We start from the raw sequence: 18555 nt of genomic DNA on the forward strand, positions 1-18555 counted from the left end.
TAAGAGACCCAGGTTTGAATTCCCATTCTGCTTGACTTGAACACTGGTTTCCCACATTTCAGGGGAGTGCACTAACCACTAGGCTACTGGCTCTTATGGGGTGAGTTGCCCTCTTGTTCCCCATGAGAAAGGGCTGATCTGGCTTAGGTGCCTAACTCTAGGAGAGGGTTCACATCTGAGAATTTGGCGTAGAGGGAGGCGCACACCTAAGGCCCAGATCAGTGTGGGTTAGGTGCTTAAATACCTTTGAGGATCTGGGCCTAAGCCCTACAGCTTTCCTTTGCATTCACGCTTGGCTAATTTAGGCAGCTTCCCACTCAGTTGGTTTCTGATAATCCCTTCTTTAGATGACTTCCTCTCCTTGTACAATGCATGGGGAGCTTGAGCACCTAACCCAGGGCAGAGGATTCCACTGGGCGGCAGGGCACCTAGGAGCCTGGCATTGTAACACTGAACATTACAATATCTGTTTGAATCTAGCCCTGAGGCATTTTTGACAATTTTACCCCCATTTTGTTCCTTACAACTCAAAACTCCACAGATCAGCATAAGTGAAAGGGAAATGCTGCTGTCCATGTAGGAATTAGCTTTTTGGAACTTTTTATTTTTTCTGTCTAGCCATGACATGGAATGAGAAATAAAATCAGATTACACTGCATTTCACAAATTAGATGATAAAACATTATAACAAAATGCAGCATAGGCCTGACCAGTTTGTACTAAATGTTACTGCTCATTCATTTGCTTCTTGTTGCATCCCCTTAGGGGGAGGGATAGCTCAGTGGTTTGAGCATTGGCCTGCTAAACCCAGGGTTGTAAATTCAATCCTTGAGGGGGCCATTTAGGGATCTGGGGCAAAAATTTGGGATTGCTCCTTCTTTGAGCAGATGGTTGGACTTGATGACTTGATGACCTTCTGAGGTCCCTTCCAACCCTGGTATTCTATGATCCACCTCCTTCATCTCTGATGTCTGTTTAGTTCGTAAGCAAAGACCTTGGGTGAAATGCTGGCCACAGTGAAGTCAATAGCAAAACTCCCACTGACTTCAATAGAGCCAGGATTTTCCCTCTTGTCTCCTTGTTTCTCTACTAGCCTACTTTTGGAGCTGTATAAATAAATATTAACATAGCTTTTTGTTGGTTTGCTAATTCTCACATTTACTTGTATTTTGTAGACATTTTTTATACTGAACTACACTTAAACAGGGGCATATTAATTCAGCCAATTGACATTTTCAGAGTATTCTATCTAAATTTCTACTTATTAACCTGCACTACTACTTATCACTGTACTTTGGCTCTGAATGAAGAAAGCTTATAAGTGCATGCTTAACTTTAAGCAGATGAGGCAAAGGAAATACCCCTCCTTAAAGTTAAATTCAGGGCTTATTTGAGTATACGGTACAGGGAAAGTCATGCATCCCACAGTCATGTAAACTGGTTGTGACCAGCAGTTGTAACCACAGTTGTGATCCCTTCAACATTTATAAAACTATATGCTTTCTAGTAATGGTCATTAACTGAATGATACAGTCACATAGAGCTGAAAGAAAAAAAATCTTTTTAGATTAAAATCACTATAATATGCTCTTTTTCCATATTGTCTCTTGACCCTGATCCTACCAGGTATAATATATGTTAGCCCATACAAAACCACATTGACTTCTGTTGGGCTCCAAGTGGGTGAAGGAATCTGCCTGAATATTGTAACAGGCAGGATCAGAGCCTTAAAATGTAAAGCAAAGTTTCTAAAACATAAAATTAGAAATTCTCACGCACTGTAAGCATTTTTTTCAGACTAATGGTTGTTTTTCTGTATAAAGTATATTACTTACTATATCATAATATCTTCCTTCTCTTACAGGCACCATAAGATCGTCAGGAATGGTTGGGCCAACACTTGGCTTTCTGCTCGGATCTTTCTGTGCTAATCTGTGGGTAGATGTTGGAGTGGTGGATCTTGGTAAGACACAGAAATGATTCACTGAATGATAATACTGAAATATCAGTGACTCAGATGTTCTGTATGTGTTCAGCAACTGCTTGTCAGTTAGCTCTCTCAGAAATAAGGGGCTTTCCAATGGGTGTTACTGGTTCAATAGCTAACATTATTGTTTGGATTACATGTTAGATGGGAAGCTGGAAATGCAGTGATCTGCACAAATAAAAAGAAAAATGGGGAGACTATGTTAAATGAACATTGAGGACCTCCAAAGAGCTGGTTCTGCTCCAGGTCAAGGAATGGGCAAAGCTTCATGTGGCGGATACTTTCATCATCTAAATCACTTTGCCTGTCTCTAATCCTGGGTAGAATTTTGGGTCCCATAAAGGGAGAATGTTGCATTTTTATGGGTTTTCTTGGAAAAGCATTGCAATGGCAGACTGCAGCAAGGAAGGGACATCAGGGAATGTAAGGGACATGGTGGTCGCTGAATAAGTGACTAGTATTTCCTATTCTTAGGTGCTTGAGAATGATTCACCAACAAAATAGTTTTTAAATTTCTGTAGCAAATATGGCTAATCTTAAATGTTTAAATATTGGATACAAATGTTCTTATACAAGTTTAAATTGCTCTGTGTACTGAAATATATTATATGTCAGTTAATCAAGAAACAAAAACCTGGTGCTTAATTTGGAATCTCTCTCGCTCTCTTTTTAGAGAGTTTAACCATAAATCCTAAGGATGCTCGTTGGGTTGGCGCCTGGTGGCTTGGATTGGTGATATGTGGAGCAGTCAGTTTTCTGGCTTCATTGCCTTTCTGGTTCTTTCCTTACTCCTTACCAAAAGAAGGAGAAGAAAGAAATTTGAAGAAGCTGAGCGAATCATCTGTAACTATTCAAGAAGATCACTGTAAAATAGAATCCCCAAATCAACCACAGTTAAAATTCTCAGAAGCAGTAAAAGGTAAGAACATATTGGATGATCTATTTCACATTGTTGTCTTTCAAGTATTCACTGAGGGCTGCTTATACGTTTGTACAGTACTGACCACAATCAGGCTGCATCCCTGGATGTGACTGCAATGCAAATAGTAAATAATCATCATCATCCTATGTAGTGCTGGTATAACCCCCAGGTGAGAGTGTGTAACAGGTCCCCCTCTGTGCCACTCCACAGAGAATATGAGGTGGTAAACCCCCGTCATGACCACCATCACCATCTACAGACCTTTAGCAAAAGCTATACAGCTCATTCATTTATGTGTCTCGGTGTGTTAGCCATCACACTGGCATGGCACATTACATGCATAAACATAAGGTAAGAGGTATTGAGCAGGGAAGACAGTGTAGGAAAACCTGATTATGCATTAATGAGTCCTTCATTCTGCTTAAGTTACTCCCCTCTATTAATAAGATCAAAGTAAAAGAGGGAAATACCAAGCACAGTATTGCCAACACCTACAATTTTACTGCAAATCTCATGATATTCAGTGCTTTTCTTAAAGCCCCAGCTCTTGAAGTCACGTGATTATGGGACACTCTTATCTTTTTTTTTTTTTTTTTTTTTGAAGTAAGCTTCTAGCCCTCATGATTGAAGAGGAAAACTGGAAGATGCAAACCCTCAAAGCTCACCTGAAGAAGAGCTCTGTGTAGCTCTAAAGCTTGTCTCTTTCACCAACAAAGGTTGGTCCAATAAAAGATATTACCTCACCCACCTCATCTCACAAAAAAAGGCAAATAAAATGAACCCCAAAATATTATTTAAAATATCATGATTTTTGGGACCCAACACATGAGTTTGAACACCTAGGGTTGGCAATACTTCAAATAATTTGCAACCACTGACATTATTATTATTATTACTAGTAGTCCAGTGCTAATTAGAGGTCCCAGTCAAGATTTGGACTAAGCACTGTACAAGCACATAAGAGACAGTCCTTGCCCCAAAGACTTTACAGTCCAAGTGGGCCACTGACAGAATCAGGGTTATAAACCAGGTCTCTTGATTCCCAGTCTAGCACACTATCAACTAGACTGCACCGCCTCTTCATGTACTAGTATCTCTCTAAGTCAAGTATGAAAGAAGAGGAAAGTTCTCATGGTTATAAGATTGCCCTTCGATAGTGTTTAGCATAATGGAGAGAAAAATAAATTAAACTTTCTAACACAGCCAGTAACTAAATCAGTGTCTGGTTCATCAGCTGAATAAGGACAAAGCTTTCCATATGGCTATTTCATATTTAGCAGAGAATAAGACACTCACCTTTCCTTTCCAGATTTCCTACCAACTTTGAAGAAACTTCTTGGGAACCCAGTCTTTCTGGTGTACTTGTCCCTCACTATTCTGCAGTACAATTCTATGGTTGGGTTGTTAACTTTTGAGACAAAGTTTATGGAACAGCAATTTAATGTATCCGTGTCAAGAGCCATCTTTCTAATCGGTATGTGTCCCTCTTCTTTCCATCCTACAATGAAAAATTTTCATTTGTTACTTTATCTTCCAACTTAGGACCAAATCCTGGTCCCATTCATTTCCAAGAGAGTTCTGACACTCTCTTCAGTGGAATTGAATTGGGCCCTTAGATAAACCATGGATTCCTTTGTGGGTGGGGGTTAAATCTTAAATTGAGGATTATTATTTACCTATAGTTCTAGTGATCATTTTCCTGGGTTTCTTCATATAGTAAACTGGCTGATAATAAATCACAGACAATGCTTTTTTCTACTATTAATGGGATAATGTCATCTGAACCCTTTGGGATTTTAAGAATATTGAGGACTTGGATTCAGATTCCTGATTCTGAACCAGTCCCTACTGCTTTCGTTATAGGTTGGATGAATCCAAACTGGAAGGGCCTTATTTCTGGTCCTGGTTTGGATGCATCCAAAGTCTCACAAAAGAAGAATAAAATCTCACAATAACAGCTTGTAAGATTTCTGAAGTTTGGGGTCAAAATTTCAGGAGGAGAGTTTGTGAGGTTTCAACATCATTGGACCTGAGCCCAAACCTTAGCCAGGATTCAGGCTCCAACCTACAAATGGAATCCCAGCTCAAGCTCAGTCCAAATCCAAACACTGTTTCCTTTCACCATCTCTGTTAGCACAATCTATGGCCAGACCTCGAAAGGTTTGGAGGCTTATGTCAGCTGAGTAAGTGCCCACAAGGTGAGATTTTTATCTGAATTGTCCGAACTTCTAGCACCTGCAATCCTGTGCTGGAAATCACATACAAAAAGGCAAGGAATAGAATAAAAACAGTCTTTTTCTAATTGCAGGCATAGGGAGAAAATGAAGCATCAAGCAAAAATGAAACAGAACTTTATTGAACTTCAAAAACTCAATCTGAAGAATAGGGCAAGGTCTGGATTAGTGTCTATTTCAGCTAACCTGAATTTCACATATTCATAGTTAAGAAACTAAAAGACACAAAATGCAAACCACAAACTAGCATCAGACTTTTATTTTAATAGGGTGCTGTTTCAATAAATGTAAACATCCTTCTGTTCCTTTTTGTTTGCAGGTGTGATACTTTTACCCATTACAATTCTGGGGATGTTTCTGGGAGGCTTTATCATTAAAAAGTTCAAGTTACACATAACTGGAATGGCAAAATTTGGATGTGCCACCTTTATAGCTGCATACCTGTTAAACCTCTTGTACTTCACATGTGATTGTGAGGTGCTCCAGGTGGCTGGTTTAACAGTCTCCTACTCTGGGTTTGTATTCTCTCTGGGTTTGTATTCTTGTCTTCATTGTTCAGAAACACACTTTCCATATCCTTTCTTCTCATGATCGCTACGTTTCAAGAAGGTCCCAAAGTAGAATGCTAGGGAGTAGTTCGGATCTGAATTTAGATCTAAACTCTAAAAAGAAAAGGAGTACTTGTGGCACCTTAGAGACTAACAGTTTAGTCTCTAAGGTGCCACAAGTACTCCTTTTCTTTTTGCGAATACAGACTAACACGGCTGTTACTCTGAGATCTAAACTCTGTGACTCAGGCCCTTGTTTGCATATTGTAATTTACTGGTATATAACTTTATACACAAATATACTATAACTATTTGTTTGTCTTAAAGTTTTAAAGTATAAAGTTTATTGTGTTTAGTTAAAGAGAAAAATAATGGGACTACATCCTCAGCTGATGTAAATCAGCTCAATTCTACGGAGGTCAGTGGAGCGACATTGATTTGTGCCAGCTTTGCTCGTTGAGGCCTACTAACAGTGCATACTAGAGAGTGTTAGTAGTCAGAAGAAAAGGAGGACTTGTGGCACCTTAGAGACTAACACATTTATTTGAGCATGAGCTTTCGTGAGCTACAGCTCACTTCATTGGATGCATTCAGTGGAAAATACAGTGGGGAGATTTATATACATAGAGAACATGAAACAATGGGTGTTACCATACACACTGTAACGAGAGTGATCAGGTAAGGTGAGCTATTACCAGCAGGAGAGCGGGGCGGGGGAGAAACCTTTTGTAGTGATAATCAAGGTGGGTCATTTCCAGCAGTTGACAAGAACGTCTGAGGAACAGCCGGGAGCTGGGGGGGGGGGGAATAAATAAGGGGAAATAGTTTTACTTTGTGTAATGACCCATCCACTCCCAGTCTTTATTCAAGCCTAAGTTTATTGTATCCAGTTTGCAAATTAATTCCAATTCAGCAGTCTCTCGTTGGAGTCTGTTTTTGAAGTTTTTTTATTGAAGAATTGCAACTTTTAGGACCAAAGAGATTGAAGTGTCCTCCGACTGGTTTTTGAACGTTATAATTCTTGACGTCTGATTTGAATCCATTTATTCTTTTACGTAGAGATTGTCCAGTTTGGCCAATGTACATGGCAGAGGGGCATTGCTGGCACATGATGGCATATATCACATTGATAGATGTGCAGGTGAACGAGTCTCTGATAGTGTGGCTGATGTGATTAGGCCCTATGATGCTGTCCCCTGAATAGCTAAGTGGACACAGTTGGCAATGGTGAGTATTTGCTTCAGGTTGGGAGACACAGGTTGGGGGGCTTTGTGCAAATATTCACCAGCAACCACACACCACACAGCAGAACCACTAACCTAGGAACCTATCCTTGCAACAAAGCCCATTGCCAACTGTGTCCACATATCTATTCAGGGGACACCATCGTAGGGCCTAATCACATCAGCCAACCCCCCACCCCCCACTGTTCCTCACACGTTCTTGTCAACTGCTGGAAATGGCCCACCTTGATTATTACTACAAAAGATTTCCCCTCCCCGCCCCCCCACCCCCACCGGCTCTCCTGCTGGTAATAGCTCACCTTAAATGATCACTCTCGTTACAGTGTGTATCGTAACACCCATTGTTTCATGTTCTCTGTGTATATAAATCTCCCCACTGTATTTTCCACTGAATGCATCCGATGAAGTGAGCTGTAGCTCACGAAAGCTTATGCTCAAATAAATTGGTTAGTCTCTAAGGTGCCACAAGTCCTCCTTTTCTTTTTGTGGATACAGACTAACACGGCTGCTACTCTGAAACCTTTTAGTAGTCAGAGGAGATGCTTCAGGATATTTGGATGCTCAGTGTTAGAGATGTATTGAACTTGGTGGTGTCAATTTGCAAATGGCTCTGCAGACCTTGCTTCACTTTCAGCTCATGGGAATTTGCACACTCCAGATCAGATTCATCATTGCTTTGCACTTTGTATAGACATTTATCCCTGGGCATAGTGGATGGAAAGCACTATCATGGGCAGACATCAGTGGAGACATTGGAATTGGTAGCATTTTACACCCAATTTACAGAGGTGTAAATGTCTACTTAAGGTGCATGGCAGTGGAGATTCAAACTCCCAGAATTTTGTGTTGAGTTCACAGTCTAATTCAAACAGACATTCAAAAGGAAATAGAGTTGGGCAAATAACATAATTTTTGGTTCAGTGGCAGTTTCAAAAAGTTGGAAAAAATGCTTCAGGTCAGACTGAAAACCAACATTTTCATAATTTTCAGTGAATTGAAAGTTAAAAAAAAATTGGGTCGAATGAAATGGTTTGTTTTAATTTTATTTTTAAATGGCCAAAATCCAAGGAAACTTTGAAATGAAAAGTTGATTCAAGCTGAAGAATTAAAATGTTTCGTTTGAAAAATGTCGAAACAAAATGTTTTCTTTTTTTTTTCAGAATTTTTTTGTTTTTTTCCCCAACAAACTAAATGAACGTGAATTAGGAGAAAGTTTCACTGTCAATGAATATGCATTTTTCCCCTCCTCCTCTCCCCCCAAAACATTTTGTGTGAAAAATTTCACCCTGCTCTACCCACTAGGCTTTGCCTGGGGTTTCCAGTCCAGGTTTAATCAAAACTCAGTCCATTTTTCTTGAAGCAGCCTATATTCACCTAAACATTCCCAATTCTTTTGTCAAACCGGTCACCAATGTTCTCTGTAACCAGGCCAGCGTGACTTGGAGTTTAGTTACAAGAGGATCTCAGAGTTTTGTTCAGTGGAGACTACTGTGGCCAAGTTCAGTCCCTGGCAATCAGGCTGCCTGTTGAATTAGAGATGATGCTGGAGGATTAAAATGACTTATTTTGATTGCTCCCAAAATTGGGGGTACCCCAAAGATGAATAAATAGGTCAAATAGCTTCTCCATACCCCAACAACTCACTACTGGGGGATTTCCCACATCATGGGACCTTTCTGCTGAAGTGAAAAAGAGACCTTGTGATTCACAGATTATTTCAGCCATCTTGGCACTCTGCAGCCACATTAATATTCTTAACTGCAAGATGAGCAATATCATAACTCAGGGGAAAACACAACTAAAATACTTTTTCATTCGAAAATTTCGGGGGTGGGGGAGGGTGATTGTTTTTCCTTCAATGGCGTGGTTTTAAATTGGGAACCCAGGCCAAGCTTTTCAAAAGCGATTTGTGGTTTTTGGTGCCTGAATCTTTGGGTGTCTGATGTCAGACACCTTAAAAGCATCTGATTTTCAGAGGACGGGTGCACAGCACTTTTGGAAAATGTGTTCATGCATCTCAAATTGGACACCAAAACAAACTCAATCACTAGTCACGTATGAAAATCTTGGTTCTCGTCAGCAAGATCTTAAATTGGTCCCTCGATCTCACTTGCACCAGCATAAATCAGGAGTAACCCCACAGAGGTCAATGGTGTTATTTTGGGGTGAAACCAATGTGAGATCTGAATAAGGCAACAGGAGTCCAGCCTGACCAGTGTTGCAGGGTTGCTGCTGAGTAGAAGACTTCAGATGAGAGCAGTACTCATGAGTCAGTGCTTGTCTACACTTAACGCTACAGCAGCAACTGCAGCTGCCCTGCTGGAGAGCTTTAGAGTCGACACTCCATTTGCTGAATGGAGGGATTCACCCATTGGCGTAATGAGGTTGATGGAAGAATTCTTGCATTGACCTAGCTCTGTCTACATAGGGACTTAGGTCAGTTTAACGACACTGGTCAGAGGTGTGGATTTTTCACACCCTCCCCCCCCCTCCCGACTGATGTAGTTAAACCCACCTAATTGTCTAGTGTAAACCAGGCCTCACACGCATGTATCCAGGAGACCAAGGAGCAGCATTGCTGCTGCTACTCTGACCAAACAACTGGAGCTATAACAAGCATGTCGGGGTTTAGACCACTACTTCGCATTTGCAGGGGTAGTTGGACAATGTGGAGGGAGGGAGGGAGGATAGAGTTAGTCTGAAGGTGGCAGCAATTTCATGTGTGATTTTTTTTCCCCCCGGGCTGAATCTTCCACTAAATCTATTAGCAATCCCATTCTGTGTCTGTTCATGTCATCCTTGTCACTGATGATCCCACCAAAGATAGCTAGTCAGACATGGCTTGCAATTTGAAGCTACAATCCAGCAAAATTCTTAACGTTTTATGATAAAACCAAGAGAACCTTGGCTTAGATCAATTTAGCCGACATTCTACATGCAATTACTATCTATCAGTTCTTCATGCTCCACTGAATGCAGTTTGCCAATGGAGACCGCTTTACTCCACCTCATTTCTCTGTGCTTGGTCATTCATGTGTTGTCTATGTTTATTTTTCTAATAAGGAATTGTTTTATTTGATCAATTAAGATTCTACTTGTAATCTCTCCAGAGTAAAACAATCTTCCTTCCCAAAAAACAACTTAATTGCCAGCTGCAATTCTGACTGCAGTTGTGTATTAAATCAATGGGATCCTGTGTGTGGGGACAATGGAATCACTTATATGACCGCATGCTTTGCTGGGTGTAAATCATCGATTGGGACTGGAAAGAATATGGTAAGTAGGTTGATAGATATAAATTAAAAGAATGCAAATAATAATTATTTATATGGATGGATTTCTGTTGCTTATTTTATGCTTAAGCAACCATGTAGAGATACCCATTCTCTACCATTTTACCTCTGAACTAGTGAACGGAGAAAGCACAAAAGCATCCAGCTGGGAATTTCAAGGGAGCCTAAGGGCACTAAATGCCTCGCTCCACTTTCAGAGGAACCCAGGGGAGTCAGGCACCCAAATCCCATTGGAATTCAATAACCTAGACTCACTTTTAGATTTTCTTTGCTTTAAAGTTTTTTTTAAATTTAGAATTTGTTTTTTCTAAACAATGTTTTCTTACTCTGGAAAGTGACTGTAAAAATATATTTCTCAGCAAATCTGTTACTCAGATGTAGGCGGATAGAATGCTGAATACTTCAGTGACAAAAATAATTTTTTACTGCCTTTGTTCCTGTTAGCTCACAGGGGCAACACTGAGTAAGAGGATTCTATAGAATTTTGTGCATTATTAGCAGAATTATTAGCTATATTCTAATCAGTCATACTGGTGCAAATACATAAAAGACAATGAATTTGCTCCAATATTTATAATGGTTTAATCTGGCTTGCAGAATCTTTATTACTGAGGACAATATGTGAGATAGAAAGATCCTAGTTTAGGGTCTGACATTCATTTGCACTTAGGGATTGTCCACATGAGGAAGTTAAGGTATGATTCTAGATCTATTCAATTAAAGGGGCACAAAAAGATATGTACATTCTCCGTTTTAGTTCAGTTTAGTTTACATTAATTAGGAAGCAATTTAAAATAAACCAAACTAAGTAATATACAAAACTGAAATAACAGTGTCTACACAAGTGTTTGTATCAGTTTAAAAGGAATTTGAGATAAATATGCAACTTTCAAGTAAGAAGGCCCTTTTACATCACACTGGTACAGTTGGCATATATTGCCTCAGGTAAATAATGAAGTTTACATCTTGGAAAAATTGCATGTCTACATTAGCATTTACAAAGGAGCTTGCCAATTAAACCCAAGTTATCTATCAGTTAACTCAGATCACAATAAGGTCACAAACCTGAGTCCTACCTTTTATGAGTATGGTCAACATAGTTGTAAAATAAGCAATGTAAGGTTAAATGCTTGAACTAAAATGTATGGCTAGGATTTTCAAAGTAGAGCAGGGAATTTAGCTCAGCATCACCATTGAAATTATATCCTTGTATTGTTCTGAAAATCTCAACTGGTAAATTGTTCTTGGAAGTAGTGAAAGTGAGAAGAAAACTTTGATAAACTCAACAGGGTTTCCATCACATCACCTAACAATGATCAAACATAAGGCAATACTTTCCAACATGGTAGAATCTAAATCCATATTCCTAGGCACCTAAATAAGAGTCCTGGGTTTCAGAGGTGTTGAGCACCCACAACTTCTACTGACTTCAATGGCCACCTACAATTGGGTGTCCACCCTGCTCAAGGTAGAGCAGGTTAAGTGAGGTCCATTAACCTGATAGGCTGCACCCAGGGAAGAACCACGGATTGAAAAGTTAGTCTAGCTGAGAAGGAATAGATGGGGCTGGTAAAAGCCAGAAGCTGGCAGCAGAAAGGGGCTACAAGGGAAATAATCTGTAGTCACTGCCTGGGAGATGGGAGTGTGTTAAGTAATCTGCTGACACTCCCTGGGAGGAAGGAATTTGTATTGATAAACCCAGTCAGGGGCCAGGCCAGAAGATAAGAGCAGAAAAGTAGGAAGGAGTCCAGGGGAAACAGCAACTGGATCTGGGTGTAAGCAGACCACAGTTGGTGGACATAGGGTCTCTGGACTGGAGCCTGGAGTATTGTGTGGGCCTGGGTTCCCCTACCAGCCACTGAGCAAAGTGGTTTAGACTGGGCAGTAGAGCCAAAGACTTCATGGGACAGTTGTTTAGGGGGGACTTTGATACCCAGGAAGGGGAAGGCTTTCGTGACCTGGCTGGAGGGAGTACCCTGAGTCCCAAAAAGAGAGGGAAGGGCCATGGTGTGAGGAAAGGGGTGTCAAACCTGGAAGGAGCTAATCCCCTAAACAGCCAGGAGGAGGCTCCCTAGTGGTGAGTGAAACCTGTTACATCACCACACAGGCCACTTTTATTTAGGTCCCTAAATATAGATTTAGGTCCCCACATTTGAATATTTAGGCCCTTAGTAATCTATACTTATTTATGTACTTTAGATGGCCTCCAAATCTTATACATGAACCACCTTGAACTTGAATTTTAACCCATCTTTAAGCTAACCACAGAATTTCATACCCCAGTACAGTAATAGCATGGCTGCCTAAACTGGATTCACAGCTGGTTTGTGTCACTGGAGCAATGCAAAGCAGCAGACGCATACAGGGTAAGCTGGCCCAAAGTCTGCAAATCATTTAGGGGTCCGCTATTCCCATATGAAATACACTGTATTCTTAACTACCATCAAAAGTCTAGATGCTTGGAAATCTATGAGTGCTCATGAAGTAAGTGAGTCATCTCATCTTTCTCTTTCAGGTGTTTCACAACTGCAGCTGTGTGCAAGTTGAAGGGCTTGAGAGTGGCAATTTCTCTGCAGTTCTGGGACAGTGCCAAAGAGAAAGCTGCACTAAAACATTTCCCTATTTTTTGGCACTACTGAGCACATGTGCACTTATTTTAGCTTTAGGAGGCACTCCTACATACATGATTATGTTTAGGTAAAATACTTTACCTTAACCTTGACCATAAAGTTTTGGGCAAACAGAAACAAAGTATTAATGTACCATTCTGTCACTTCATTTCTGCTTTGAAGAATGAAATTCTAATCTCAGAGAGGCAGTGGGTGTTTCTGCACTTCCTACAAAACCCACCCCTGTGCAAAGGGCCAGCAAAAGGCCAAGCCATCATTTGTCTCACTTAAACTGTATTTGGGACTTATGTGATGGATTGGATCGGCCTTGTTCTGACCACCCTCTCCACTTAATTATGGATGGGGGGGCGGGGAGAAGGAAAGGGGGATTATTCAGTAGTCAGAGCAATGGATTCCTTTTCTGACTCTGTGCATGACCTTAGTAAAGTCACTTAATTTCTCTGTACCCAAGTTAAGCCGTTTGTAAAATGGATATAATACCTACTTCACATAGAGTTTTCTGAGAAAGAACTCACCTTTATAAAGTGGTTTACATAAGGCAAAGTGCTGTGCATCTGAGATTAGAATCTCTGGTCTGTATTGCTCTTTTACAGTTATATTTGTGGTCTTCGGTATACTTGATTTACTTCAGTACACACCCTGAAATATCAGATCTCCTGTTTTATCTAAAATTGGAACTAAATGAATAGTTCCAGCACCAATGAAAATTGACTGGTATAAAAAACAAAACAAAAAACTCAATTACCACTGCCCTTTAAACATAAAAGTAAAACTAAAATTGTTTGCCTTACTTACCAAAGTCTGTTTCTGTTCATTCATAAACATAGATTATAATCTTAAATTATCGGTGCACAGCACCACTTATTGCTGCTTCATTTGTATTGATTTTCAATGCAGCAGTTCTCACTACCTGTGTGGATTAGAATCTGTTACAGCTAAACTGCTGTAATTATGATGTATTCCACTGGCTCCCCATTCGTTTTAGGAACCAGTTTGAAACTGCCTTCTGTTCTCTGTTGACTTGCTTTAATTCACCTGATGGATTGGTTATGATGTCACTGCCTAGAAAGGTATGTTTTTACACTGAGATAGCTAATTCAAACTAATTATCTCGCTGTTAAATCCTAGTGGAGCTGAGGCACAGGTAGGTTTTCCCTTGATGTAGCTGTGATAGTTCAGGGCAACTGCACCTGTATTCCCTCAGCATGGTCCAACCAGGGTACTCATTCTAGGCTTCCAGCTCCTCAGCTGTCACCTATCTTGGGCAGAAACCCATGTCTCTCTCCTGTCTGACTGGAATTCTTCGAGACTGCACAGTTCCCTTCCTAAACTGAGTTTCTCAGCAAGCCAGACTGCCTAAACAGGCTGGCATTTGTTTTTTGCTTTCTCCTCAGAGGTTATCAACAGTTGTAATTGCCTACAGTTATCAGTTGCCACACAGCTCTTTCTTAGAGAGAACATTTATTCTTAAGGTGAAAGCATTACAGAGAAAACATATTTAAAACAATAAAAAAACCCCTACATGCTAATCACCTTACTAGAGATCACCCCCAACTCCAACAAGGGCTCTGGTAGATGGTCAGTTCTTCAAATCCCACGAAGGCATTTTTGTGTGGTTACAAGTTAATAACAGCTTTAGCTCACCACCTTGAATAGTGCAGCCTTCCTGTTATACTTCTTGAGCCTTTGATCTTGTCCTCAAATAACACGTGATCAACAGACAATGGTTCTCTCCTTGAGGCATAGCTTCAAAAGGTTGTGTCCGGAGTTGAGAATTTGCATTCAGTTCCCACCAGGGATTTCCTAAGAAATGCTCTTAACTTTGTTTATCCCAAAAATTTCTTCTTGTCTACCACATTGTTTAAACTAGTTCTTTGAAGCTCATAACTGTTTCCAACTTTTACACTGGCCACATCTTCCCCATTAGAGAAGTTACATAAAATCCCACCATAAAACATAAACTTTGCATTTAATACAAGGGACTCCAAAGAAACTTAAGCCTAATGCAAGAAGATTTTTCAAGGATGTTACAGGAAATTTGCCCTATCTATCACACTAGCTAACTGAGGTCAGCCCTCCCCCACTTGTGATTTACTGTGACTAGCTACATTGAGTTAGTTATTTCACTGTTAAAATACATCTTTTATGGAAATGTTCCTGTGAAGAGTGTTGCATATACAAGCTAGGGTAAAAAGTTATTGGCAGGACAGCAGGACCCAGTCATTTGCATGCTACACAGTCATTAAATTACTCTTGCCTAGTAGCAAGAGGAAGGCAAAAGGCAGCAGTATGTAATCAAGAGCCTCATTTGCATGTTGAAGATCACATTGAAGCCCATGTCTCCTCACACGCATCCAGGCCTTTCACCATCTGAGAGTAAAGGATCTGGCCCTTAAAGGGTGTGAGATTTAATACTTTTGAGTGCAGAAGACTTGATACTTAAACTTACTTGGGCCTAACTCCCAGTTACACTAAAGCCATCTTACACTGCTTGGGTAAACACCACCGTAAGGCCACTGCACCAATATAGTTAAAGTGGTACACCCTTCCCCTTCCAGTATGGATGCTTCCCATACAGGAAAAGAAATAAGCAATACTGGTGTAAGGCACCTTCATACCTGTATAACTGTGTCTGCACCAAGGGGTGCAACTTTATTGGTAAAAATAATCACATAACCCTAAACTGACATGTGTAACACTACAAAAACTGTGGGCAGACCAGGCCTGTGGAAATGAGAATTGGTCCCATTTATTTCTACAGTTGTGCTGGCATGCAACACCGTTGTACTCATGGCTCCATGCCCGGTTAGAATTAAAGGCTGTGTGTCTATTCCCTTCCCTACTTCTTCCAATTTGTATCAGCCCACAATCTTGCCACTTTCAGCTGTGATGTTCACCACAATTACAGTCATCTCAAATGGCCTTTCTGTGTCTGCCTCAGCAACTTTCCAGCCCCTTTCAAATGTCATCTGAAATGCTCTCTCCATGTCCTTGCTATGCCTCAGGCCCTGAGACAGTAACACCTTTACGTTTGTGTGTTAACTTTAACTGCATTGAGGAGGACTCAGGGGTAAGTGTCTGGCCGGATCAGGTCCTTAATAGTATTATGATAGAATGTTTACTTTTCTTTCCTCATATGATGTCTTCACATATATTTTTACACAATGCACCTGATTGTCTGAAAGCCTGCTCCTACGCCTATGTAGATCAATGAGTGCAGAAGCAGCATCTTAAATGAAACCTTTGAGGAGCGTTTTCCATTATGGCTTGTATGAAATTTGCTATGTAAAATAAAGTTGTGTGGCACTTGTTACAATGGAGCATATATGGACATGCTCAGTGTAGAGGCTGGCAAAACTGTATTATCTTAAGTGCTCTTCCCGTGAATATAAAATTAATGTGATCGCCTACCTTTTAGATCTGTTTCACCAGACTTGAAATCATTTGCGGTTGGCATTGACGCTTTGTGTGGAAGGATACTAGGTAAAATTTTTGTTTTTTTCCTATTCTTCTTTATTCCTCTTAGGATTTAAATAGAACACAATAGAGATGGACCTGAGATGACTTGGTGTAATGTCCTTGTTCTGTGTCAGAACCAAAAAAACCAAACAAACCCCCAAACCCTTCCAAAAATTTGATTTTGTGAAATTTGTAGAGTGTATTGAATATGTTCCACCTCAATATGCTTCATAGGTATGTCCTAGCACATGAATATGTAATATATTTGTCTAGTTAAACAATCTATGTAATGAAAGAGTCAGGGAAAAGGAGGGGATTGAACTGCAGAGGTTTTTTGTTTTATTCACGTAGGCAGGCACCTAAGGATTATGATTTGGTGTTTCAGACTTTAAAATGGGATAAGATTACCCAGCTCCTTTAGGGCTGCATCTCCAAATACTCTCTCTCCTACAACCACCATTGGGCACGTCCCCACAGCTTCCACATGCTCCGTCGCCCTCCTCCCCCCCCTTACTGTCACAAAGATCTCCCTCTGCTCCCATCCCTGCCTTATCTGACCGTTGCAGGAACCCATTTCCCAATGAGCTCTCACTGGGCCATTTTCATATTTTTGTAAAAGAATTTTTCCTAACAAAGCTGAACACTGATCATTGTAAATTGTGATTGATTTTTGTTTTGAAAACGGAAGTGTTTGGCAGTCGATCAAGAAATGGTTTAGACCCCAGTTCAGCAAAGCACATGCGTTAAGTGCCTGAAGTCAATGGGTATGTCTACACTGCAAAAAAACTCCCACAATGCCGAGTCTCAGAATGGAGGTCAATTGGGGCTTGGCCTGCAGGGCTAAAGATTGCAGTGTAGACATTCCCACTTGGGCTGGAGCCTGAGCTCTGAAACCTGATAAGAGGAAGGCCTTGGAACCTGGGCTCTAGCCCAAGCCGGAACGTCTACACTACTGTTTTTAGCCTCTCAGCCCCAAACCCATGCACCAAGTCGATTGGTATGGGCTCTGAGACACAGTACCATGGGTTTGTCTTGTGTAAGCATACACAGTGAGACTTAAGCACATGCTTAAAGTTAAGTACATACTTAAGTGTTTTGCTCAGCTGAGCTGTAGCACTGATCTATTTTAATTACACAGCTTTAATGGATATAGTGATGTACATGGGATTAGAATCTGTGATGAATTGTGACACACAAATCAAAACCAGGAACAGACTGATGCTCAAGAAAATGTGAAGAAGAGGACATTTAAACTTTTTTTTGAGAGAGAGGCAAAAAACTGAAAAAGTGGAATCACTGGAATCATTAATTTTCTTTTTCTTATGTGGGAGTAATAATAATGCTTGTCCAGTCTACAGAAGACTCCATCCAAAGAATTTAAACCACTTTACATGCATTAATTAAGTTGACAACAAGGCTGGGAAGTAGGAAATTACCATTTTACAGCTGAGCAAACATGGAGGCTGATCAACTTGCCTAAAGTCATGAGGCTAGCAGTGGTGGGAGCAGAATCCAGGAGTCCTGAGTTCACATGCTCCTGTTCTAACCATTTGTTAAGGGGCTCCTTCCTCCACTATAAACTAAGCGCTGTTATTGTTATAATGTTACGCTCATTCTACTAATTTATTTTCTTTGCAGGTGGACTTCCAGCGCCTATTTATTTTGGAGCTTTGATAGATCAGACCTGCTTGAAATGGGGAACAAAGAGGTGTGGAGGATCAGGGTCTTGCAGAGTGTATGACACGAAAGCATTCAGGTGAGATGAAATTAAGAATAAAGGCTAAAAACAACAGGGAAAAGAATTTGGCTTACCAAGCAGCGTTGACTGTAGGGTATTCAGAATAGCTCCTGTCTCCTGTTCTTCATTCAGCTGCAGCTTCAGAGTTTAAATGAAGTTTTCTACTAGTTATACTAAATTTTCTGTTGATTTGTTTTTTGGGGGAGGGGGATGGACAACTGGGTTTTTGATTAAACAAAACTGTTCATGAAAATAATTTGTACCATCTTTGAAAATTTTCAAATTTGTGTCAGAAAACAAACCATTCTAAAATAAAAGTTTTCAGCCCTAAACTGTATGTTGGGCTATTCCTATCAGTTTTCAGCCAAATATATTTTGGGTTTTTGGCTGAAAACCTCAACTTCTAGGTTCTGAATTTTACTTTTTTGATGAAAAGTCAAAATTTTCTTCAGAAAAAAAAACATTTTTCAACTAGCACTAAGTCTCAGGGGCAAAAAAGA

At 40.3% G+C, this 18555-nt stretch overlaps 1 protein-coding gene across 3 annotated transcripts in view; it reads left to right on the plus strand.

Moving 5' to 3' along the window:
* Positions 1-18555, plus strand: part of LOC140900805 (solute carrier organic anion transporter family member 1C1) — a 49163-nt gene that overhangs the window by 25679 nt on the left and 4929 nt on the right. For 2 of the 3 annotated variants that reach the window (XM_073318653.2, XM_073318660.2), the window contains exons 7-14: positions 1865-1963; positions 2661-2906; positions 4219-4383; positions 5463-5658; positions 10046-10211; positions 12744-12925; positions 16277-16341; positions 17956-18073. In XM_073318653.2, coding sequence (XP_073174754.1) covers positions 1865-1963; positions 2661-2906; positions 4219-4383; positions 5463-5658; positions 10046-10211; positions 12744-12925; positions 16277-16341; positions 17956-18073 — 1237 coding nt within the window. Of the gene's footprint in view, positions 1-1864; positions 1964-2660; positions 2907-4218; positions 4384-5462; positions 5659-10045; positions 10212-12743; positions 12926-16276; positions 16342-16384; positions 16552-17955; positions 18074-18555 lie in introns of those variants that run through there. The other variant, XR_012155723.2, reaches the window with a different exon arrangement.

This window comes from Lepidochelys kempii, chromosome 1, assembly GCF_965140285.1.
Source record: "Lepidochelys kempii isolate rLepKem1 chromosome 1, rLepKem1.hap1, whole genome shotgun sequence".
In the NCBI taxonomy this organism is placed as follows: Eukaryota; Metazoa; Chordata; order Testudines; family Cheloniidae; genus Lepidochelys; species Lepidochelys kempii.